The sequence below is a fragment of the Xenopus laevis genome, chromosome 7L, assembly GCF_017654675.1.
Source record: "Xenopus laevis strain J_2021 chromosome 7L, Xenopus_laevis_v10.1, whole genome shotgun sequence".
Taxonomy (NCBI): Eukaryota; Metazoa; Chordata; class Amphibia; order Anura; family Pipidae; genus Xenopus; species Xenopus laevis.
Window position 1 is genome coordinate 11,951,413 of NC_054383.1, and position 27,072 is coordinate 11,978,484.

The 27,072-nt window shown below is 39.5% G+C and overlaps 1 protein-coding gene across 2 annotated transcripts in view; it reads left to right on the forward strand.

The window, feature by feature from the left end:
- The first annotated feature begins 333 nt into the window (after nucleotides 1–333).
- LOC108696083 (AT-rich interactive domain-containing protein 5B) overlaps nucleotides 334–27,072 on the forward strand; it is a 236,798-nt gene continuing 210,059 nt past the window's right edge. The window contains exons 1-2 of one of the 2 annotated variants that reach the window (XM_041570245.1): nucleotides 334–746; nucleotides 1,049–1,303. In XM_041570245.1, the coding sequence (XP_041426179.1) occupies nucleotides 726–746; nucleotides 1,049–1,303 (276 nt within the window). In that variant the 5' untranslated portion in view covers nucleotides 334–725. The remainder of the gene's footprint in view (nucleotides 747–1,048; nucleotides 1,304–27,072) is intronic. The other variant, XM_041570244.1, reaches the window with a different exon arrangement.

The following is a 27,072-nucleotide window of genomic DNA, read 5'->3' on the forward strand; positions in this document are numbered from 1 at the left end:
AAAGCACACAAGCAAAGCATTAATATTTATATGTTTATATAATAAAACACCCTCCTCCTCCTCCTCCTCTTCTGAACACAAGCCCTGATCTCTCATTGACACCATTGCTGATTGATTAAATAAAATATACATTGAGAGAAAAATCTGGCAGTGAAAGGGTGCAATAGAAACGATCAAACGAATGTGCATGTGTAATAAAAGCGATGTGCTAAACAGCATTAGAGAGAAGAGCGCCCCTGAATCTCTGCAGGAAATGTTCTTTATATTGTACATATACACGCAGGTCCTGGTTGCTCGGTAGTGCTGCGCGCACGGTTTAGCGCTCGGGAAAAATAATCGCGCGTCTCTGCGGCAGAGCAGAAACGACTCTGCGGTCGCCCGATGTCATCTTCAACCATTTAGAACGTCGTTTTATTTTTTTAGTCAACGCCAAGGGAAATTTCACGTCAGATTCCGGATCGGCCGCGCCATGTTGGCCGCTGCTGGTATTATGGCGGAGGCGGTGGTCGCGGCAGAAGTTTTTTTCCGATCGGCGATGAAAATATAGTCCGCGGGGAAATATTAGCGCGTGTCGGTTTTTAATTTGGAGCCGGCGTCGGCCATGGGCGACCGTTTCATATTGAGCGCGGCGGCTGCGGGGTTTCGCCCTGCCAGGACCTGATGCAATCCATTCAAGCCAACAAGTTTGGAGAGAATGTTGAGTTCAATCAATTCAGAACGTCGAGATGGAGCCCAACTCACTCAAGGTATTATTAGCTGCTCCTCCTGCTGCTGCTCTATCACCCTGCTGGGGGGACACCCTGTCTCAGGCACCCTGCAACTTTCTCACAAACTTTTAACCTATGGATTTTTACCCAAAAAAAAAAAAAAAAAATTAGAATTTTTTTTTAAATTTTTTTTTTTGCAATATCAATATTGTAAGATGGAGCAGGAAGTGTCAGATTGGGGTGATGTGTGTAGCCCCCAGCACCCCCCCACCCTTCAACCTCCCCCCCCACCACCCCTGATATTTTCTGGGTGTCTGATTATTATTTTGTATCTCTTGCAGTGGGTCGGATCCGCCTGCGGACTGCATGGACCTTACATCTTCTATAAAGCCTTCCAGTTCCACCTGGAGAACAGAGCGCGGATCCTGTCCCTGGGAGACTTCTTCTTGGTCCGCTGCAAACCCCACGAGCCCGTCTGTGTAGCGGAGCTGCAGCTCTTGTGGGAAGAGAGGACTAGCCGGCAACTTTTATCCAGCTCCAAACTTTATTTCCTCCCAGAAGATACCCCCAAGGGCAAGAACAGCAGCCACGGAGAGGTGACATCCCTACCATTCTTCTATATTGTCCCCCCTTGTGTTCTGTGGCCGGCATATGTCTCTATATATACATATAGCTATAGATATATCTATGTAAATGTGTATATATAGGGCATTAACCCTGTCCCTGCCAAGCCTGGAAATCAAACGACAACATCTGTTTAACCTCAGCGTTCGGAGGTGATGGGGTTGATGCTTTGAGAAAGTTGCAGCCGCTGACCAGCAGCTGTTGGGAGCAGGCCACCTATGAGAAGGTAGATCCTGGCAGCTGTAGGGTTAATGCAGTGCCAGCTGTTTTACCGAATCCCAGGGGTGGTGGTTGGGGGTTTGTAACGCTGATCACATCAGGATGATCTTTCGACTAATGCTTATTATTTGTCTATTGTTTTATTACAAGGATTTTTCTATTGATGGCTTTAACCCCCTCCTCTCCGCGGGTGTGTGTGTTTTAATCCCCGCTGACAGAGCCCCCCTATACAATGTTTAAAGAAAGGGAGGAAATTATGAAATGGAAGCTGCGTCCGGATCCAAAGCTGTTTTGGGTTTTTCTTCTTCTTTCTCTTTTATTTTAATTGATTTTTTTTTTTTTTTTTCTCCCCTCTTTCTTTTCCCTTCGCTGTTGAATAAAGTGATCAGTGTCAGGTAGTGCGAGAAAAGGCATTGAAAATAACTTGCTTGGGCGGATTGGAGAGAGAGAAAAGAAACAGAGAGAGAGAAAAAAAAAAAAAAAAACCCATGTAACCAGCACAAACACGTTAAGCATTAACAGCCTGAGACTTAACATCGAGGGATTGGACGTTTATTATAAATGCTCGTGCCGTTGCCAGATCTCTTATTTTTTTGGATAGCTGCCATTGAGTGTTATTGTCATTTCTTTAAAAAAAAAATAAAATGCTGTGTGTTTAGTGTTATGAGCCGGGAGGTAAAGGGTTAATCCATGCGCCTTGCAGGATACGATCTGGCTGCAATGATTGAGTTACATTGTTGATGATATTGTTTCACATTCCTGCAATACGTTAATGCTGCTGAACTATATCTTTGTGGGGCTGGTTATTTATAAGAATAGTATATTAATAGCAAGTTAAATCATATCCACGTTCGCCGTTTCATCTGATTCCACCGTAAGCGAAGTCTCTTCTGTTATTTTAACCCAAATCAGTAGCTTCGTTGCCATTTTTTTTCTCGTTACGGTTTAATATTACATGTCATCAATTGTTCTTGATTGCCCCCTGTGCCCAGAACTAGAATTTATTTATTTCTTCCCAATCCCCCCCCCCCTTCTTTCCTTCTGCTGATGTCAACACTGACATTCTGTAACTTGTAATAAGGTTGTTGTTGGGGGGGGGGGGTTGAGCATTAGCAGGTTGCCCCCCCTCTGTCCCCACCACTGAGATATTATAATGTCCCCACCCCCTGTCTAACTTTCCTGTGCAGCTGTCTAACCTCTCATCTGCCGCTTGAGTACTTTATTATTTGCTTTTCAAATTTATTACTTCAACATGGTCTGTGATCTTGGGGGGGGGGCAAAGGAAGGGGAAAAAAAGGGGGGTGGAAGGATTAAATATCATGAAAGCAGAATGAATATCATCCATGTTTGCCGGTTACTTAGAGGAAATGAGTCAGCCTTTTTTTTTTTTTTTTTTTTTTTTTTTTATTAGACATTGAGCTGCATTAGAAACAGAAGCTGATGACGACCCCCAGCACTGTTACAATAACTGCACTGTTGACACATACCATTGTGACATCAACCATGCATAGATGATAGATAGAGAGAAAGATATATAGAGAGAACAATATATATATATTTAGATATATATGTATGTATATGTATGTATGTATGTATGTATGAATATATATATTTAGATATGTATATATATTTAGATATAGAGTGAGAGAGAGATGTTTATAAATATATATATATATATATATAGAGAGAGAGAGATGTATATACTGTAGGGAGAGCTATATATAGAGAGAGATATTTAGAGAGTGAGTGAGAGAGGGAGAGATTTAGAGAGGGAGAGATTTAGAGAGGGAGAGATTTAGATATATATATATATATATATATATATATATATATATATATAGTAGAGAGAGAAAGATATTTAGAGTGAGAGATTTATAGAGAGAGTGAGAGAGAGATTTAGAGGGAGGGAGAGATTTAGAGAGGGAGAGATATTTGTGTGTGTATATATATATATATATATATACTGTATATATAGATAGATAGATAGATATAGAGAGAGAGAGAGAGAAAAAGAAAAAAATGGCAGGTGGGTGGATTGTTGAAAGCTGATGATTTTTGCCTCTGACTTCTAATTGAATTGAATTGACAGTGTTATCAGTCCTTACAATGAATATTCAGCAGACACAGTTGTGTGAGTGAGTCACAGGCTGGGCCCCAGCACATTGTACAGTAAGAAGCAAAGGCTGAAAACATGTCGTTGTCGGAATGTTATTGAAACAGGTAGAAAGTTTCCTAATGCAGTTTTGGTGTTGTTTTTTTTTACACCCTGGTGATGTCATTTCCCCCGCTGGCCCTGGTTAGTCATTCATTAGCCGAATAGCAGAAGCAGCGAGGGCAGCGCACAGTGTTACTTCACTGGCAGGGAGACGACAGCAGCGCAGCAGATCCTAAAGAGGGCAACATTACACTCCCATTAGTAACCGACTTTGTTTGCCATTCTTCCATTATCTTATTTATACACACACAAACAAAAAGGGAACATTGAATTTTTTCTTTTTTTAATAAATCCGTAAAAGGTTAGGAATTCTGCACATGTACATGGCTGGGTTTTTATTGCCTGAAACACATGTGCCCTTTTGCATGTGTAATTGGACGTGGCGGGGTGAATTATTTCTAGGACTGTAATAAGAAGCCATGTTGTTCTGTTCTTTTGTCCTATTTTCATCTTTGTGTTCTAGGGCTCCCGTCATTGAAGAATTAGCTGCTTGGCTGGGGGGGGGGGCTTTACCTGCTGTTCTTAATCTTTCAGGGCAACTTTTTGCTGACTGCTCTTTTATATGTAGTATGACCCCTGCAGCATTAACCCTTCACAGCCCATAAACTCTGCCAAAGCTGCTGCAAATGCATGGGTTTATCTTCTATTGCCCAATGTCTTGTTTTATAAATAGCTGCGAAACGCGTCATCTGATGATGAAATGGGATGTTTCTGATTCAGGCACTTGTGTGCACTTCATCTTATGTCTGACCGTGAGCATCTATTTCTTTGGGTCCTGCAGCTTTAACCCTTGACAGCCGACCAACTCTGGCAAAGCTGCTGCAAATGCATAGGTTTGTCTCCTATTGCCCAATGTCTTCTTTTATAAATAGCTGCGAAACGCGTCATCTGATGATGAAATGGGACGTTTCTGATTCAGGCACTTATGCGCACACATTCATCTTATGTCTGACCGTGAGCATCTATTTCTTTGGGCCCTGCAGCATTAACCCTTAACAGCCCACCAGCTGTGCCTAAGCTGCTGCAAATGCATGGGGTTATCTTCTGTTGCCCAATGTCTTCTTTTATAAATAGCTGCGAAATGTGTCATCTGATGACGAAATGAGAAGTCTCTGATTCAGGCACTTATGTGCACTTCATCTTATGTGCAACCAGGAGCATCTATTTCTTTGGGCCCTTCAGCATTAACCCTTGATAGTCCATCAACTCTGCCAAAGCTGTTCCAAATGCATAGATTTATCTTCTATTGCCCAATGTCTTATATTTTTATGTTTTATAAATAGCTGTGAAACGCGTCATCTAGTGACGAAATGACACGTTTCTTATTCAGGCACTTATGTGCACTTATTCATCTTATGTTTGACCAGGAGCATCTATTTCTTTGGCCCTGCAGCATTAACCCTTGATAGTCCATCAACTCTGCCAAAGCTGCTCCAAATGCATAGGTTTATCTTCTATTGCCCAATGTCTTATATTTTTATGTTTTATAAATAGCTGCGAAATGCTAGTGAAGAAACGTTTCTGATTCAGGCACTTATGTGCGCTTATTCATCTTTATGTCTGGACGGGAGCATTTATTTCTTTAGGCATATTAATTACCTCATTCCCTATCAGCGTCAGTGAATCATGGAGCTGCAGTGCATTTCATGCTAATTCCAGCAGGAGAGTTTGCTTAGTGATATTTGAAGTAGAGGACTCGATGTCATGTGCAGGAGGCTGTGATTTATTGTCTTGTGAAACGGTTGTCAATGCCAAGGGGGGAGGCTCTGCTACAAGTGGTGTTAATATTGATTTGTGCTGAAAATATGTTTTGCTTTGGCTTCTTTTTCATGTGCCTTATAATTTACTTGCATTCCTGACGTGTTATGGCAGAACTTCAAAGCAAAAATGTTTCATTTTGATTCTGCAAATGCCAATGTAATTTGTCCAATTCCGCAACTTTGTCTACTAGAAGTCTACTAGAAAATCAGGCAAACATCAAATGAACCCAATAAGCTGGCTTTGCCTCCAATAAAGATTAAATATATCTTAGTTGGGATCAAGTACAGGTATGGGACCTGTTATTCAGGATGCTCGGGACCTGGGGTTTTCCGGATAACGGATCTTTCCGTAATTTGGATCTTCATACCTTATGATCATGGTATGTCATGGTAAAAAAAAATTTTTTTCAAAATGAATCAGTTAATAGTGTTGCTCCAGCAGAATTCTGCACTGAAATACATTTCTCAAAAGAGCAAACAGATTTTTTTATATTCAATTTTGAAATCTGACATGGGGCTAGACATATTGTCAATTTCCCAGCTGCCCCAAGTCATGTGACTTGTGCTCTGATAAACTTCAATCACTCTTTACTGCTGTACTGGAAATTAGAGTGAAATCACTCCCCTCCCTTTTCCCCCTCCAGCAGCCAAACAAAAGAACAATGGGAAGGTAACCAGATAGCAGCTCCCTAACACAAGATAACAGCTGCCTGGTAGATCTAAGAACTTTCTCTTCTAAAGTGCAGGCACAAGTCACATGACCAGGGGCAGCTGGGAAATTGACAAAATGTCTAGCCCCATGTCAGATTTTAAAATTGAATATAAAAAAATCTGTTTGCTCTTTTGAGAAATGGATTTCAGTGCAGAATTCTGCTGGAGCAGCACTATTAACTGATTCATTTTGAAAACATTTTTTTCCCATGACAGTATCCCTTTAAGTCTATTGCTTCCAATAAGGATTAATTATATCTTAGTTTGGGATCAAGTACACACTACTGTTTTATTATTACAGAGAAAAAGGAAATCATTTTTGTAAAAAATTGTATTATTTGAATATTATGAGATCCCATACCTGTACTGCGTACACATGGTAATATAAAAATGATCTGGGTTCCCCAGGTATTTTATTTCATTTAATGTCTACATGATTTGCTAGTAGACTTAAAGGGGTGGTTCATCTTTAAGATAACTTTTATTATGTTATAGAACAACCTATTCTAAGCAAATTTTCAATTGGTTTTCATTATTTATTTTTTATAGTTATTTGCCTTTTTCTTCTGATCCTTTCCAGCTTTCAAATGACCCCTTCTAAAAAAACAAATGCTCTGTACGGCTACAAATGTATTGTTATTGCTACTTTTTATTACTGATCCTTCTATTCAGACTCTCGTCTATTCATATTCCAGTCTCTTATTCAAATCGATGCATGGTTGCTAGGGTAATTTGGGCCCTGGTTGCCAGATTGCTTAAAATGCAAATTGAAGAGCTGCTGAATAAAAAGCTAAATACCGGTAACTCAAAAACCACAAATAACAAAAAATGAAAACAAATTGCAAATTTTCAGAATATCACTCTCTACATCATACTAAATTTAAAGTTATCTCAAAGGTGAACAACCCCTTTAAGTTATGAACCCCTTTAAGTTATGAAGATCCAAACTACGGAAAGATTCATTATCCGGAAAACCCCAGGTCTCAAGCATTCTGGATAACAGGTCCCATACCTGTATTTGAAGACTGCTGGCCATTTCACCCCTAGGGGAATTAATACCTGACAGCAGTCAAGGCAGCTTTGTTTTGGGATTCATTAGGGCTTTGGGGCAATATCGGGCATATCGCCTGCCCCATTCTTATCATTGTTGGGAATAAAATACCATTGCACACAGTCATCAGGCAGAGTATCTGGGTGAATGCCTTCAGGGAAAAGGCAGGCAAGGTGGTATATCCAAGCTCACAAGGGCTTGATTTTAGTATTAAAGCTGCAATTTCGTAGGCCGGTGATTTATTCCTAATATTGTCAATTGACTTTTGTTCCAAGACACTGTTAGTGGTGCCAGTCCTTTTCATGTGCCGAGTGGTTCTCCTTCAAGTTAACTTTTAGTATGTTATAATGGCTAATTCTAAGCAAGTTTTCAATTGGCCTTCAATTTTTTTTTTTCTGACTCTTTCCAGCTTTCAAATGTGGGGTCAGTGACCCCCATCTAAAAAAAAGCAAATGCCCTGTCAAAGCTACAAAAATGTATTGTTACTTTGTATTACTCATCTTTCTATACAGGCCTCTCCTATGCATTTTCCAGTCTCTTATTCAAATCAATGCATGGTTGCTAGGGTAATTTGGACCGTAGCAACCAGAGTGCAGAAACTGCAAACTGGAGAGCTGCTGAATAAAATGCTAAATAAGCAAATAATAATAAAAAGGAAAACCAATTGCAAATTGTCTCAGAATATCACTCTCTACATCATACTTAAAAGTTAATTTAAAGGTGAACAACCCCTTTAATGACAGGCAATATCACAGTCACAGCTGCCTCCTGTATGTTTGCTGCTGATTTTTAGTTCAATAACTCAACATGTTGCTCTAGGCCAACTCCTATCCTCTGATGAGAGACGTACTCATGGGAGTTTATTGTGATAAGGTAGCTGGAAGAGAATTGTGTAATAGGACCTGTAAGTCCAGCCTTAGAGATGGTTCCTTGCTGTTCCCTGCACTGCTGGTCCTGACTGTATGTACCATTAAAACAATTTAGCAGTACTCTGCTCCTATACAGCCAAGATATCCGTTCCTACAATGCTTTTGCGTGTTCTGTGCTTCTCCTTACAAGACATGGTGAGAATTGGAGCCTCTGCTGGGCGGAAAGTAGCCACTACTTTATAGGGATGCACCGAATCCACTATTTTGGCTTCGGCCCGAACCCCCGCATCCTTCACAAAAGATTTGGCCCAATACCGAACCAAATCCAAACCCTAATTTGCATATGTAAATTAGGGGTGGGAAGGGGAAAACATTTTTTACTTCCTTGTTTTCTGACAAAAAGTCACGCAATTTCCCTCCCGCCCATAATTTGCATATGCAAATTAGGGTTCGGATTCGGTTCGGCTGGGGAGAAGGATTCGGCCGAATCCGAATCCTGCTGAAAAAGGCCGAATCCCGAACCGAATCCTGGATTCGGTGCATCCCTACTACTTTACTGTGTCAGACATACATGTAGTCAGGACCAGCAGTGCAGAGAAGCAATTGCACTGGCCAGCTAAGGATGATGGGAATTGTGGTTCTGCTGTTTTTGCCTGCACATGATGCATAGCTGATGAGAAATATAGCTTACAGCTGCACACGCATACACAGGCTGATTACAAGGCATTTATTTAGATGAGCCCATAATAAAGTACTTGAAATATCTCATCCTAATTAAATATCTTCCCATTTCCATGCGCGTATAAGAGAATGTAACTGCACCATTGATTCAGCCGAATGAATGGCACGACTCTGAACGCAGCGACTCTTGCTATTCGTTAAATTCAACCTAATGCATTTTAATGGTTTATTATTGCTTTTACTACAGCGCCGAGCTCTTTTATTGTATCCTAAGATCCGCGCATTATGCTATTTGTCATTGATAATGTGAAATCATGGGATTTTTATTTAGAGCGTAAATGCGATTGCAGCGAGCTGTATCTCCGCGGGGTATGATGCATTTCCTCAGAGCGCTATAGAATGGGAGTTTATTGCGTGTTGCCCTCTGGCTGCTGATGGACTGCAACTCCCAGCATCCCCTTCTAGGCTTCGGCTAATTAGTTGCTGTGTTGCCATGCAACAATGTGTATTGGAAATCGCGACTCTCTAATGTTTTATCATCAGCTCAGTATAGTTGGGGCACTATTACTTTATCTTTAAAGGGAAAGTAACCCCAAATATAAACATAATTTGAGCAACCTATTAGGAATGTTGCACTACATGTTTTTAATGGCATTATATTATAAGGGATATCTGTCTGCTATTCCCTGCACTGCTGCTCCTGACTACATACTAAAGTAACCGTTATTGGCCAAGACTCCCAGTCTCCTGAAAACTTTGCACATTCTACATCTTTGTGCTAAAAGCATTACATTAAATATAATGTATCTATGGTAATAGCTGTGCCTTTGCTTCAGAATCTGTACGTTCATATAAATAAGCTGCTGTTTGGCCTAGGGGGCAGCAATTCAAAATAAAGTACAAATCGCCCTCTAAAAACACTACAACTGAAATATTGGCAGATTAACGTCTCTCTGTATGTGTGTGTATATATTGTCCAAATCTATTTCTACACTGTTAATGTCAATATAGCACTTACTTTAAAGGCAAAGTGGTGATTTTTTTTTTTTTTTTGCCTCCCTTTTCCATTTCAAACATGACTTTGAAAATATTTTGATAACCGGGGAACGTAATAAAACTGACCTTGTTAGGGAGGGTGTCGGTCCAGAAAACTACAGGTCGTTTGTTTCTAAATTAATCACAAATACATAACAAGCCAAGTGTAAAGGGCAAGGCACAAGCAATCAGCACAGACTTTGGAAGTCGTGAAGAAAATATAAATTGTTCTTAGCGTGTGAGAAGTTCAATTGTTTTCTTATTTGTTATATTGGCTGGATTTACATTTACACTTTTTAAAAAAATCGTTTTTCCTTAATTGTTGCTTTAGCTGGGGATTGTGTTGTTCCAGGGAAGACAATTGAATTTATTTCACTGCTAGGATACACTGATGTGTTAAAAAACTAGTATATTCAGCCTTCAGCACTTCTGCTGTTACAAAACAACTCTCCTCTAGTTAAGCTTTACAAGAGCAAATGATGAAAGGCCTATAGAAGAACCTCTGGAGATCACTGTGAAAGTATAAGTAGGTGTAAAGTGATTAGCTGCTTGTGAACTGTCTCATAAATTACCAATTGCTTTAGGGAATATATAGTGTCCTACCTACAAGTCTTAGTCCATGTAGTGACCTTTGTGTCTGTCTGGGAATATGGGTCATATTTAGGGATCCAGTTTCAGTACCTAGAATCTAGAACAAGTGTTCCCATGGGGTTGGACCCTCAGACGAGGCCTGCACAGAAGCAGGAGAGGCCATCTGAAGGTTACTTTAGGTGAGATTGATTGAGAATGTTACTTTTCTAGACAAACCTGAAAGCCTAGGTGGAAGGATTGTTAAATATTACAGGTATTCTTGGAACTATGCTTAATGTTTTCCTATATTTGTGACCTTGTCATGAGCTAAGGGAGTCCATGGTCAAAGGCTGGACCTCCAAGGGAGCCTTGAACTTAAAGTTCAACTGCTCCAGGGTAAGGAAGTATTTATGTAGCAATGGTGCCTATAGTAATAGTCTCTGGGAAGGGAGTGTGACTGTGGGATAGCAGGTATAGTAGGGAGAGATGGTGCCTATAGTAACAGTGGATAATAGTCTCTGGGAAGGGAGTGTGACTGTGGGATAGCAGGTATAGTAGGGAGAGATGGTGTCTATAGTAACAGTGGATAATAGTCTCTGGGAAGGGAATGTGACTGTGGGATAGCAGGTATAGTAGGGAGAGATGGTGCCTATAGTAACAGTGGGATAATAGTCTCTGGGAAGGGAGTGTGACTGTGGGATAGCAGGTATAGTAGGGAGAGATGGTGCCTATAGTAACAGTGGGATAATAGTCTCTGGGAAGGGAGTGTGACTGTGGGATAGCAGGTATAGTAGGGAGAGATGGTGTCTATAGTAACAGTGGATAATAGTCTCTGGGAAGGGAGTGTGACTGTGGGATAGCAGGTATAGTAGGGAGAGATGGTGCCTATAGTAACAGTGGATAATAGTCTCTGGGAAGGGAATGTGACTGTGGGATAGCAGGTATAGTAGGGAGAGATGGTGCCTATAGTAACAGTGGGATAATAGTCTCTGGGAAGGGAGTGTGACTGTGGGATAGCAGGTATAGTAGGGAGAGATGGTGTCTATAGTAACAGTGGATAATAGTCTCTGGGAAGGGAGTGTGACTGTGGGATAGCAGGTATAGTAGGGAGAGATGGTGCCTATAGTAACAGTGGATAATAGTCTCTGGGAAGGGAATGTGACTGTGGGATAGCAGGTATAGTAGGGAGCAGGCCTGGACTGGGAGTCAAAATAGGCCCTGCCATTCCAAGTACACAGAGGCCCAAACAGCCCCCTACCAGCCCACTATATGGTAACTTTATATGGAACCATACAGCAGCCCATCTGGCATTTGCCAGAACCCACAGATTGCCAGTCCGGGCCTGGTAGGGAGAGATGGTGCCTATAGTAACAGTGGATAATAGTCTCTGGGAAGGGAGTGTGACTGTGGGATAGCAGGTATAGTAGGGAGAGATGGTGCCTATAGTAACAGTGGATAATAGTCTCTGGGAAGGGAGTGTGACTGTGGGATAGCAGGTATAGTAGGGAGAGATGGTGCCTATAGTAACAGTGGATAATAGTCTCTGGGAAGGGAGTGTGACTGTGGGATAGCAGGTATAGTAGGGAGAGATGGTGCCTATAGTAACAGTGGGATAATAGTCTCTGGGAAGGGAGTGTGACTGTGGGATAGCAGGTATAGTAGGGAGAGATGGTGCCTATAGTAACAGTGGATAATAGTCTCTAGGAAGGGAGTGTGACTGTGGGATAGCAGGTATAGTAGGGAGAGATGGTGTCTATAGTAACAGTGGATAATAGTCTCTGGGAAGGGAGTGTAACTGTGGGATAGCAGGTATAGTAGGGGGAGATGGTGTCTATAGTAACAGTGGATAATAGTCTCTGGGAAGGGAGTGTGACTGTGGGATAGCAGGTATAGTAAGGAGAGATGGTGCCTATAGTAACAGTGGATAATAGTCTCTGGGAAGGGAGTGTGACTGTGGGATAGCAGGTATAGTAGGGAGAGATGGTGTCTATAGTAACAGTGGATAATAGTCTCTGGGAAGGGAGTGTAACTGTGGGATAGCAGGTATAGTAGGGGGAGATGGTGTCTATAGTAACAGTGGATAATAGTCTCTGGGAAGGGAGTGTGGCTGTAGGATAGCAGGTATAGTAGGGAGAGATGGAGATAATGGATGATGAAGTTTGACAGCATATTTAAGCCAACAAGTTGGATAGATCTATTAGTAAATCAATAATAGGTTTGTATTAAGTCTTTTTTTGGCCCCCCTGCCTCCCTCCTTAAAAGAACCTTGACCATAAATTTGCAAGCTGTTAACATAGTCTTTAAGGACACTCAATGCTTTCAATTATCCCTTCGACTATATAATGTGAGTTTCACTGATCAGTTAGAACACACCGCGGGACCAGTCAGTAGGCACCACGGGAGCTTCTCTCCGCTCACTGTAACTGAAATAGCCTGGGGCACACGGTTGGTTTTTTAAGAATAAATATTCACTTGGAAACCCTATGCTGTGCAAGCAGGAAACCAAAAAAAATAAAAAAATGTTCTAATTGTGTCTTTTAAATAAGCATAGAAGTGAATTAATGAGAACATATTTTGTCTTCTGTTGCCTGGTTACAAAGTATTGTTCCATCACGCATGTGAGATAAATTGCTTCTTTCTATGCTGCGTGTCCCCTAAACATAATGACTCTATTGCGCTGGAGAGTAAGATATGGAGATGTGGAGCAATTTTTCCTAATACTCGCTCTGGTTAAGGTATATAATAATAATAATAATAATAATAATAATAATGCTGTCATTCTGAGACTTCCTTATTGCAACCCATGCATTGCTGTGCTGCAGGATTCCTGCGCATGTCACTGGCTGACAGATGTAGAACACCGCTTAGATGGAGTCGGCGCTACCTACTCGATATCTTTTTATAGTACAGGTATGGAATCCATTATCCGGAAACTCGTTATCCAGAATGCTCCGAATTACAGGATAGCCGTTTCCAGTAGACTCAATTTTATCCAAATAATCCAAATTTTTAAAAATGATTAATAATAAAACAGTACTTCCCAACTAAGATATAATTAATCCTTATTGGAAGGAAAACCAGCCTATTGGGTTTATTTAATGTTTAAATGATTTTCTCGTAGACTATAGGTACTGTATGAAGATCAAAATTACAGAAGATCCATAATCCGGAATATCTGGATAACCGGTCCAATACCTGTACTGTGAATGCACCGTTACACTCATGCGCCGGACAAATGTGAATTCTTCAAGCAGCGCTGCTATGGGGATTTATATGACCCCTAAATATCTGCAGGTTTAGTTGTGTATATACTGTATGAATAAATATACATATATACCTCTGCATATATCTAGGGTTGGCACTGGTTAGTATTCTACTCGCTCAGATGGTATAAATGACGTTTTTGCCTCCATTAAGGATTAATTATATCTTAGAAGGGATCAAGTACAAGGTACTGTTTTATTATTACAGGTATGGGACCTGTTATCCAGAATGCTCGGGACCGTAATTTGGATCTCCATACCTTAAGTCTACTAAAAAATAATTTACATCCTATTGGGATTTATTATATATTAGTGTGGATCAAGTACAAGGTACTGTTTTAATATTACAGAGGAAAATATATATATTTTTTAAATGGATTATTTGGATAAAATTGAGTCTATGGGTATGATCTTCCTGTAATTTGGAGCTTTCTGGATAACGGGTTTCCAGATAACATAATTCAGAATGTATCAGTATTTTTTCTGCTGAGTGGTAACCCTTGTTACTACAGGTATGTGACCAGTTATCCAGAATGCTGGGAACCTGGGGGTTTTCTGGATAAGGGATCTTTCCATAGTTTGGATCTTTATACCTTAAATCTGAAACCTAAAAAAGTATTTCCTTTTTCTCTGTAATAATAACACAGTAGCTTGTACTTGATCCCTTGCAATGCAGGTCTGGCTTTATGTGACTAAAGTTTTGCTAGTGTCACCCTGCGAACCAAATTCCTTTATTGCCAGGCTCTGTCATTTCCTTTATAGTCCATACCACACTAGTATGGGACCTGTTATCCAGAATACTCGGATAAGTCTACTAGAAAATCATGTAAACATGAAATAAACCCAATAGGCTGGTTTTGCTTCCAATAAGGATTAATTATATCTTAGTTGGGATCAAGTACAAGCTACTGATTTATTATTACAGAGAAAAAGGAAATCGTTTTAAAAAAATTGGATTTGGATAAAATTTTAAAAAATTTGAATTATTCGATTATAATAGAGTCTATGTTAGACGGCCTTCCCGTAATTTAAAGCTTTCTGGATAATGGGTTTCCTAATAACAAATCCCATACCTGTAGCAGAAGGATCTGTACTGACTGAAAATAGAATTTTGCAACTAAATATTGCTATAGGGCCAGGAACAAATTGAAAGTGCGTGGCACCAATCCATGGGACCTTGTTCTTTGGCAGCCCTCCACATCTTGGCTTGTAGGTACCTTAGCAGTAGTGTTTGCTTTCATTTTAGAGGATAGTGTGGCCTTTATAAATGTCACTTTATTCATTTCTCTTGGGCATTTGAGTCAGGAGAATTGGACTCTTTTGTATTGAATGGCTTTAAAGGGGTGGTTAGCCTTTAAATCAACTTTTAGAGGCATATTTATTAAAGGTCGAATTTCGAATTCATGTGAGTTTTTTTTAAACTCGGTTAAATTTCGAATATACTCGAAATTCGACTGGGGGGGTTATTTATAAAAAAAAATTGAATATCTAAAACTTAGACAAATTTAACCGACTCAAATCGAATTCGAATTGAATTCTTCGAAATTTTTTGTCCGAAAAAAAAAAAATATTGAATGTCAGGAAGGCTACTAAGATGTCTAAATTGGTGCCTGGAACTCTCCCATTGACTTATACATGAACTCGGCAGGTTTTAGGTGGCGAATAGTCGAATTTGAGTTCTTAAAGGGCCAGAGTATGATAAATCTCAAAATTTAAAACTCGAATTGAATTTGGATAATTCACAATTCGAATTTGAGAGTTTTGACCATAAAAAAAATTCGAAAATTCTAATTTTCAATTCCACCCTTAAAGGGGTAATTCACCTTCAAACAACTAGTTGTTTCCAGATAAACCACCAAAAATAACAACTTTTTCTAATTACTTTCTATTTTCTATGTGTCACTGTTGTTCTATTATTAAAGTGTAATTTTTCACCTTCTAAAGCAGCTCTGGGATGGGGGTCACCGACCCTGTAAACTTCTAAACCAATACATTTAGTTGATACATTTCTCATCTTTGTCCCTGCTGAGCAGAATCTCTGGGTTTCATTACAGGCAGCTGTTAGAATTGATACAATAGTTGCTAATACTCCAGAGATGCTGCTGAGAAATGGATCAACTCAATGTTGTAAAATTGTAACAGTTCAGAATCTGCAGCTGAATTACTGAGCTGCCAGACTGAAACACCAGAGACACCAACATTCAACTTTACACTTAGATTTTGGAAAAACAGTAATCTGAAACAATCTGAAAACAACTGAACTCAAAAAAGGATTTGGAATGTGAACGATCCCTTTAATAAATCTGCCCCTTAGTAGAATCGCCAATTCTAAGCAACTTCTCAACTGGTCTTCATTATTTATTTTATATCGTTTTTGCATTATTTGCCACCTTCTTCTGACTCTTCCCTGCTTTCAAATGGGGGCCAATACCCCATCTAAATAAAAAAAAAAAAAAAATACTCCATAAGGCTACGCATTTATTGTTACCGTTGCTACTTTTTAATTTAGGGGAAATGGAATTCGCTGATCAAACAAAAGAGGGAAGTCTTAGTCATTGCTGATGGCATTACATGGACGCATTGTGCGTGTATTAATATATTTCTGAGAATGAATTACTGGTTCTGTAATTCTGAAAATAAAACTGATATATAATATATATATATATATATATATATATATATATATATATATATATATAAATGCTGTTATTATAAATTGTATCAATGTATGACATGTCCTTCAAATAATCTACAACATACAAATATGGTATCTGTTATTTGGAAAGCTCCAAATTACAGAAAGGCCATCTCCCATAGACTCCATTTTATCCAAATCTTTCTTTTTTTTCCTCTGTAATAATAAAACAGTAACTTGTACTTGATCCCAACTAAGAAATAATTAATCCTTATTGGAAGCACAACCAGCCTATTGGGTTTATTTAATGTTTACATGATTTTCTAGTAGCATTAAGACATGAAGATCCACATTAGGGTAAGATCCGTTATCCAGAAAACCTCTGTTCCTAAGCATTCTGGATAACCGATTCCATCCCTGTGCTGTATATCTTTAGAATACAAACAAGCTATTGACATTGTAAAACATTCTGACTGGTGCTTAGTGATGTCATAGGTTATAATTGGTGCTTAGTGATGTCATCAGTGCTTCATAATCTCATTGGCTACATGCCTTCACTAAAATTGGTGACTTTTACGTCTATAGAACTGCTTGGTGAGTTCTATGGCATTTCATGGAAATGTGGACTGTACATTTCTTGGCCAGCTGATAAACCCAGTGCTGATAGAGAATAGGGTCCTTGGTTTCCCTAATACGTTTCAAATGATCAGCTCTGGTGTGATAGGCCTAGTTGGTGTTTTTTGTGGAATATTGATATATATCTACAGTAATTGTGCTGATAAAACCCTGGCTGGTTTCATTGTACAATAAAATAATTTAACAGTATAAACATTTGGTACCGTATATACTCGTGTATAAGCCGACCCGTGTATAAGCCGAGGTACCTAATTTACCTAAGAAAACTGGAAAAATGTATTGACTCGTGTCTAAGCCTAGGGGCCCCATGTCAGATTTCAAAATGTGTGTGTAAATGTGTAATCATGTTTTATGGCATAGAAATCTATCTAAAACTATTTAAAAGAGCCTCCCCATAATTCCATCAGCAGGAACATGACACTGCAAAAATATGCTTACCCTGAGAAGGATCAGTGTGGGCCAGGTTATAAATTGGCTGGAGAAATGTTCCCCTTTACACCCAGCACCCTGCGAGCCCTGCAGAGACAGAGGGAGCAACTGGAGAGCGAAGATCGAAGGAGAGCGTTGAGCATCGAACTCTTGTCCCGCAGAGCTTTGACTTCCAGCCCAGCAGTGCGACCCCCTGTGACCCGGCCCCAGCAGGACTGTCTGTGACTGGCCCATGGCGCCGCTACCCACGTGGCGGCCATGGGCGCCACCATTTTGGGAGCGAACGCCGGCAGGGAAGGACGCGCCGCCCGGAGCTCCTGGACCTGCTCCGGGCGGCGATCGTGACAGTCAGTCACAGACAGTCCTGCTGGGGCCGCGGAAGGAGCGTATCTACGGTATGACCCGCGTATAAGCCGAGGTTGAGTTTTTCAGCACATTTTGGGTGCTGAAAAACTCGGCTTATACGCGAGTATATACGGTAATTTAAAACTGTGTGTATATATATATATATATATATATATATATATATATATATATATATTTTTTTTTTTAAATGGCCAAATATTTATAGCCGAGTAATGTATATTATTTAGAAGGATCAGAAATATAAATTCTTAGTAGAACCATGTCATTACGGGCCAGAATTGGATTGGGCACAGTGCCCTGGATAAGGATATACACGTAAATTGCTTCTCTGCTTGACACGAGCAATATTGGCTGCAGCTCGGCGCGCTATTTCTAGGATATCTGATGGGAAAACCTTCTGGCAGGAACATTTCTCCATGGCTTGATCCTACGGCTGTAGCACTGGGGAAGTGTGAAATTCACTGTGATCCACAGCTGGGGAAATGGAATCGAGCGCAGAAATGTTTGTTGTCGCGAAACCTGATATTCATGTCCACAATTTAATTTATCTTGGCCATTTTTATTCTGTTTTGTTTTATTTGTTCTAATTTAAATGTATTTTTTTTTTTTATTAATGGCCATTTGTCCTGCTGTTTTTCAGTAATATTGAACCTAATACTGGAATATATCTAAATTGGCATAGATCACTCTTTATAATGTAAGAGCAGTTTGTGCCATACAAAATTAACCAATGGGCTGCTAAACCACTCATTATAACACAGTAGGAGGCTTGTGGGAGGTGATAAAGAGGTTTGTGGCAAGTCAAAGACAATGGCGGATTAAATGGGTGGTTCACCTTTAAATTAACTTTTAGTATGTTATATAATGGCTAATTCTAACTTTTTTTTTTTTTAACTTTTCAATTGGTTTTATTATTTGCCTTCTTCAGACTCTTTCCAGCTTTCAAAGGGAGGTCACTGACCCCATCTAAAAAAAACATACTCTTTAGGGTAAGGACACACTGGACGATTTGTCGCCAACGTTTTAAAAGACGATCGTCTTTTTTGAACAGACGATTCACAGCGACTATTGGCACAGAGCGATTTGTATCCCATTACTCTGTGCGGTACGTGCTTTATTACTCCTCTTTCTATTTAGGCCTCTCCTATTCATATTCCAGTCTCTTATTCAAATCAGTGCATGGTTGCTATGGTAAATTGGACCCTACCAACCAGATTGCTGACATTGAAAACCGGAGAGCTGCTGAATAAAAAGCTAAATAACTCAAAAAACACAAATACTAAAAAAATAAAAGGCAATTGCAAATTGTCTCAGAATATCACTCTCTACATCATACTTAAAGTTAATTCAAAGGCGAACAACCCCTTTAATAAAGGTCATGCTGCAAGCAGAGCCTGTAACACCTTCATAGAAGCTCAGATGAACAAGGAAAAATATAATATATATTTATCTTGTCATATTTAGTCTAATTTTAACAAAACATCTAAAATTGTTGTATTGTGGCCCTTAGGTGCAATTTTAAAGGGGGAACGCTGGCTTCCAAACCAAAATTAGATAAAGGGGCCACATAACACAGAAACCCCTAATATACCCATCACAGTTACCTATTTTTTCAAAAAGTATTAATAAATGCCATTTTCTAGGCTGCAATCCAGCTGTTTAACAGTTCTTCTCTTTCTGCATCATTTGAAATCCTGGCAGGGAAGGAGGGACTAAACACTGTTGTTACAAATTGTAACAACTTCTCTTACAGACAGCATGCAGGAACTACATAACCCACAATGCATTGCACTGTGATGTTCCTTTCCTTATTGAAATCACATGTGCAGGGAATTGTGGGGTTTGGAGGATGCAGGCTGAGGACAGATGGCTGTTGATACAAAGTAACAGTAGTCAGTCAGCTCAGCAAAGTAGTCAGACAGATCAGCAGGAGAGCAGGGGGCTAGGCTTAGGGAACTGTCAGAAACAATTAAAAATCAGGAAAATCTGCATATTTTTTAAATGAAGTATATTGCAAAGTTGCTTAAAATAATGTTTACTTTTCAAAAAGCTTAAGTTATGTTTTTGTGGAGTTCCCCTTTAAAAAAAAGTCTTGAATTTTAAATTTCTATAATCCATTACCCCTGTATTCCCCAGTCCTATGATCACTGTCAGACTTCTTCTAGTGGGTGCGAGTGGGGGGGGGGACCAGGGAGAAGTTTCGGAAGTCGCAGTAGGCTTTGCACAGGGATCGGGTCTGGGCCGATGTGGCCCATTGAGTTATTTTTTACAGCTGGGTGTTCGAATCAACAACAAATATCACTTAAATACAAAGCCGTTTTTCTTTTTTAATTTAATGTTACTTGGAACTACATCTCCCAGCATCCCACTGACAGCTGCTGTCGGCTATGATAATTTAGCAACACGTGGAGGACTTCAGGCAGCCATTCCTTGAATCCAACATGCACTTCAAATAGAAACGGCTGTGGCAGGTGTATAACACAGGGCTGATTTATCGCTAATCCCCAACGCTACAGAACAGAGAGAAAATCTGATTAATACACTGTACAGTCTCTGACACACACATGACTTGCCTGCGCCCAAATAAATTAGAAATTGGCATCATAAGGAGCAAAGTTAACAAATCTGTGAATTATTTCCGTGGTTAAAAAAAATAAACAAATAGAATTCAAGAATGTTCAATGTTTAATGGCAAGCTGTTATGATATGTGTATATATATATATATATTTCTATAGAGTACATGAAATATTTACAGGAATGTGACCAAACATGGCAGCTCTTTGACATTCAGAATGCAGCCACAGGCAAATTTGTGTTTTCTTGCTGTTTTCCGTACGTTCTAAACAGAAATGTAAAAATAAAACCTTATTGTTTTTTGTTTGATGGGTTTTAGTTTTTTTTCCCCCTACAGTTCCACGAATGATGTGATACCGTATCAGTAATTTAGTAGACAGTGAAGCAGGTGGATAAATCTTCAGTGACCTAAAAAATGCCTCTCGTGATCCCAGGAAGCAGCAAAGTGGAAATGTTTTGAGCGAGTGACAATTTCATGGGATCATTGCTATCGTTTGCTTTGAAGGCAGGCTACTCGTTTTTTGGGATAGAAATAAATGTTTGGGCTAACAGCGACTGAACTGGTTCAGGGTTGCCAGTAGTGATGGGCCAATCTGTGCAGTTTTGCTTCACCGAAAAATTCGCAGAAAGCATTTAATTATTAAAATAATTTAAATAATTTAAAAATAAATAATTAAAAATTATTAAAATAATTTTAATGTGCGCGTCAATTCTTATACGTGCGACTATTTGGTCCAAATGCATTAAAGTCAATGGGCGTCTGAATAATTTTGACAGCAACAATTTTGATGCGGCGGATCTTTATTGTCGCCGCAGTTTCGCAAATTAATTTGCTTGTGGCGAAACACGGAAGTTTGCTGCGAATTCATGTCTGCCGAATTTATTCGCCCATCACTAGTTGCCACCTGTCTAGATTTGGGACCTGTCCAGGTCAAAAATGCCTGCCCGGTTTAACTAATTAGGAAAACCGGGCAGGATTCCTAAGATTAATGCATCTTTTAATGGGTTAATGGGTGTTTTTTTCCCTTGCATTCTTCTGGGATCATCCAGTGGCACGTGTTAGTAGAAAAATGTTTTTCTTAAAGTATTTTTTTAATTGAAAATGATTTCGAAAATGATTTAGATATAGGATGTATTCTGTCATATTTTTATAGAGACCTAGAATGTCCAGGAGTATATTTTCGATTTAAGGTTTAGATATAAGACGAGATCCCCAAATCACACCTTAACTGGCCTTTAAGGTGGCCATAGATGTAACAATTATGATCTTTCTTGGAAAAGATCTTTCCAAGAAAGATCGTTTGTTACTATACACACGTGTAGAGCTGAATTGTCAGATATTCAGGTAGATATACGGGAAGAAACAATAGAATTCTACCTGTATCTGACGATTCAGCACTAACAATGGGCGATGTTTGAGTCCCTTCAAAGGTGCCAGATCAAAATTTTCCGTCCAGCCCGATCGACGAGCCGACCAATATCCAAGTCTTCTGCTGATATCGGTCGGCTCTTTTTCCACCATACACGCAACGAATATCGGATGAAAATACATTTTGTACGATATTATCTGTGCGTCTACGGCCACCTTTAGGCTGGGCCTCTTGAAACGACTTCTTGGGGTAACTGTGACATGTTATGTATTGTCACCGCAAAGTTTTTCTAAAGGTGGCCATAGACTTAAAGATCCGCTCGTTTGGCAACATCGCCAAATGAGCGGATCCTTCCCCGATATGCCACTAACGGCATGGCTATATCGGGGGTATCGTATGGCCGAACGATCGAATTACGATGCGAATTACGATGCTCCGACGGGTCGGTCGGGTAAAAATCCAACCTTCCCGATCGATATCGTGGCCAGATATCGATTGGGAAGACCCGTCGGAAGCCCCCATACACAGGCAGATAAGCTGTCAAATCGGTCCAAACGACCGATATCGGCAGCTTTATCTGCCCGTGTATGGCCACCTTAAGGCTAAGGCTGTCTAGATCTGCCTCCAGGTAAATGACTTTGGGAAGTGGATTTACCAGTTTCGCTTCACTGGAAAATTTGTGAAATGCGTTATGCATTATGCAAATGCATTAAAGTCAATGGCCATTTTTTCTTGCGGCAACTGTTTTTTGTTTCTGAGACTTTTTCTGAGACTTTTTGTTGCAGTTAATTTTTGTTGCAGATGGAAAAATTTGGAATTTCGCCACAGATCCATGGCTGGTGAAAAGATTCGCTCATCACTAGAAGTAGAAGTGTATTGTCCAAAAACACTATCTTGGGCAAATAGTTGCTGATATATATGTTTGTGTTCTTATAAATTACAGTTCTGTAACTTTTTATTGTTTATGGGAACTGGCCAACCATTAAATGGGCTTCAGTAGACTCTGTTGTTGAAAAAGTTGGAGAACTGGTTTGAGGCGAACGTGCGTGTTTGCTAAATTCTCTGGATTTTAGGAAAAGAAAATCAAGTAATTCTACTTACTGAGAGTACAATGGCGCTTTAGTTTTTGCCAGTGGCAGTTTCACAACTGTATATACTCTATCAGGCAAAATTTTAAGAAATGTAAAAATTTTTTGTTGCCTGGGTAAAATTTAGCTTTTGTCCCACTGGTCCGTTTTTGTTTTTTTTAAAATTATTCCAGACATATTTCCACAATCAAAAATGACTGCTTTGTTTTAAATGGCATTTTTGCAAAAGTTTAGCGCTGCTCGCAATGTAAAATAATTTGCCGGCGAATGTTACATTGCTAAGCAAAGGTTAGAGTTAACACCTGGTCTGGAGTTTCGTTAAATATTTTGTTGATACTGGCGAAATTTTATTACAGACATTGCGAATGTTTGCAAAAGCCATTTGGTCGCAAACTTTGCGAGGAAGTCGTTGAGGTCTGTAATGGGTCGAAAAGGATGCGAACATGGTTGCTAAGATTCGTAATGGTCTTTGTGAACTTTTTTTGTGCTAACGAAACATATTACATTCCACCAATACTGATCAAAGCCTTCTGCTGAGGTGAGGAAAGCCCTATACATAGGCATACAGTCTAAAGGGAAGGGAGTAATACACAAGGTGTGGGAGTGGGCAAGATCGAATTAAGTGGGTGAGAAATGTGGTACTGTATGTGGTGTTGCGTTTGGTAGTTAAGCAGAGTGAGGGTAGGCTTCTCGAAAGAAGTGCGTTTTCAGAGATTTCTTGAAAGCAGAAAGGTTAGGAGAAATAGTGAGCGCGATGACCTCACTATGTGGCCATGGGCACCGCCATCTTGGACGTGAAGTGGAGTGTTTGCAACAGAGAGCTCCTGGCAGCAAGCTAGTGATGAGCAAAACAGTCACGTTTTGCTTCCCAAACAAAATAATTTTGAAATTGCACAGGAATTTCGCCAGATGCATTGGAGTCAAAGGGCATTTTTCCTCGCTCTAAATGTATTGGCGTCAGTGGGAGGTTTCTTTCTTATGCCATTTGCATTGGATCCCATAAGATGCAATAGCAAAGTTCTAGTCACCACTTGCAAAAACACTAATTTTGCCAGAAATGTGTATAAGGCAAACAAAAATTGCTTATCGCTGTTGAAAGCAGAAGGTGTATGAAAAGCCACATGAAGATTTCTCTAATGCCATAAATGGTTTTCAAAATGATTTTCAAAATTTTACCCCTAACAGTGGGTTGGCAATTAACTTGATTGGTCAGTTGAAGCAAAACTCTGGTGACCATGAGTTATTGCAGAGTTGTCTGTATTATTTACTGCATTAACAGATGGCTCCTTCATTAAAGGAAGCAAATGCTTAGAATAATAGGGTTAGATTTACTTTTTGCCCCGCAATTCTGTTTTTTTCCAGTCCTGTGAATCACGGTTAAATCACAACTTGAAAATTAGGGAAAGTTAGGTAACCTAACAATTCATTTTGAATTTAGATGAATATCAAAGAAATGTATGTGAGAAGCATTCTGAGAATGACAACGGTGGGAAAAATATTCTAAATAAATTCCCCGCATTCAAAAGCAGGTTCTGATTGTATCTGCATATCAGCTCGCTCGCCTCCTATAAACACGGCCTTGCTTTAATTTCCAGTTTCAACAGGAGATCTTGATTATGTTGAATAAAGAATGAATTGTTGCACTTGAAATGTCAAGTACGGGGTTTTGCTAAATATTTCAATGATTGCTCTTTTGGGAAAGCAACTCAAGTGGTGCGGTGACTAAACGCCATTATTCCATATATTTTAAAGAAGTCGCTCCCAACCTGCACTTCACAAACGTTCTCCAGAATTATATCATTATATATCTTAACGCACGGACCCCTATATTTTTTATGTTGGGACAATATAATCCCCCTTAATATAGTAACTGTAGTGATGTAAATAAGGTACAGGTATGGGATCCATTATCTGGAAATGTATTATCCAGAAAGCTCTGAATTACAGAAAGGCCATCTTCCATAGACTCCATTTTATCCAAATAATTTAAATTTTTCGAACTGATTTCCCTTTTCTCTGTAATAATAAAACAGTCACTTGTACTTGATCCCAACTAAGATATAATTAATCCTTATTGGAAGCAAAACCAGCCTATTGGGTTCATTTAATCTTTACATGATTTTCTAGTAGACTTAAGGTATGGAGATCAAAATTACAAAAAGATCCATTATCCAGAAAATCACAGGTCTCGAGCATTCTGGATGACTAGTGATGGGCGAATCTGTGCTGTTTCACCTCGACAAAAAATTCACCAAATGCATTGAAATCAATGGGCGTCAAAATAATTTAGACGGTTGACAATTTTGATGCAATCGACTATTCTGATCAAATGCATTAAAGTCAATGGGCGTCCCAATAATATTTGTTGCAATTTCGCGAATTTATTTGCTGGCGGCGAAACGCGGAAATTCACTTTGAATTAATTTGTCTATAGATGACTGGTCCCATACCTGTACAATATGGTTCCTAAACTAATGTTTTGGTTGCAAAGCTGAATTAAATAAGGTTCCTTCAGCAAATGGTTTACATTGTGTATCACCGACACATGTACATCTTTTTTTAATTACCCACCAAATTCTAAACTCTGTTATGCTTTTGTGATGAAATACTGTAATATGTTCTGTTGAAGCATTAGACAAAAAGGACATTATTAAGCTGATGGAGACAGATACACCAGGAATAGTTGATGAATGATGAACTATTCCTAGAAGTGCATATATGCCTTAATAATAAACTATGGATAACATCAGGAAGAGCAGGAAGCAGATGTTCTTTATAACCCTTCCACAAATATCCAAAGGTACTAACTTTAGCAGAGGGTTTTAGCTTCCTAATTTATCAGCTGAGGAATATGGAAACGTCATGAGGGGACAACTGTGGGCACATCATAGGACAACTCTAGGAAACACAAGCCATTTCTCACCTTCTCAAGTTCCTCAAGCGCAGAAGATATCCCTTTTCTTCTTCTTCTTTGTGGTATTGGAAAGTATATTTTATGCCTCTCCTACAGTTGTCTCTACATCCTTCATGAAGTAAAAAAAAAAACGGAGTGATTTATTGCCGAGATTCCAGATAAAGAATCCGAGCAGAAGTGTCACAAGAATTATGGCAAGATGAATGATACTTTGTAGGAAAAGCTATTGTTTACACTTAGCTTGCTGCATCTCAGAGCGAACTTAATAGATAAAAGTACAACGCAGAAGATTGGAAAAGACGAGAAAGCTGACGATCACCTAAAAATATTTCTCTATCATCTTAGTATTTATAAACACACATATATATAATAATTATAATAAGCACTGATTTATTTCAGTGTTGATAAACTGATTATTTAGCAAAACAAGTCTTTAGTTTCAGTGGAGACATTGTGTACACTCAATTATGTAAAAACACACTGCATCAGTACTACTGGTGCTCACAGCAAGAATATCACCTCCAAACACATTCCTCCCCACTAGTGATGGTTGAGTAAATTCGGCAGGCACGAATTTGCAGCGAATTTCTGAATAAATTTGCGAAAAGTCGCCGGTTTTCAAAAATTTTTGGACGCGTGTTGGAAAAGTCGCTCGTGTCAAAACCGTTGCGCGTCAACATTATTCAGGCACCCAATGACTTTAACGCAGGCGTCAAAATTGATGCGAGCGTCAGAATTGACGCCGGAGTCAAAATTCGAATTTCGTGGGAAATTCACAAATTTTTCACCAAAGCAAAACAGGACAAATTCATCCATCACTATTCGTCACCATTGTTCTTACTACCTGCCCATGAACTAGGATTGCCACCTCTTTGTTTGCCGAACTCTGGGCAGGTGATGTTGGGGGTGTGTGGCTGGTGACACCCGAGGCAGACTGTGAGGCGGAGAAGTGATATAGGGGCGGGGCCGATGACTTCGGGACTGGTGACCTAGTGATCAGCAATTGGCTGATCGCCATGCCATTAACTTCAATGTCTTGTCTGGATTTCCTAAAAAAACGGGCTGTCTGGGTGTAAACTGGACAGGCGGCAACCTTACCACCAACCCACCACCATTCAAGATATCAGAAGGTGCAAAAAGAGGATTACATATTGGAGCTAGAGTTCAGGACTCTCTTAGGGTTCATTCTGTTGTATTGGGGTTCCAGGTACCGCAAATGTTTTTTTTTTATTGTGTACCCCAAAACATATAAGTATTTGGAAAGGCCGTCTCCCATAGACTCCATTTTATCCAAATTTAAATTTTTAAAAATAACTTTCTTTTTTCTCTGTAATAATAAAACAGTCGCTTGTAC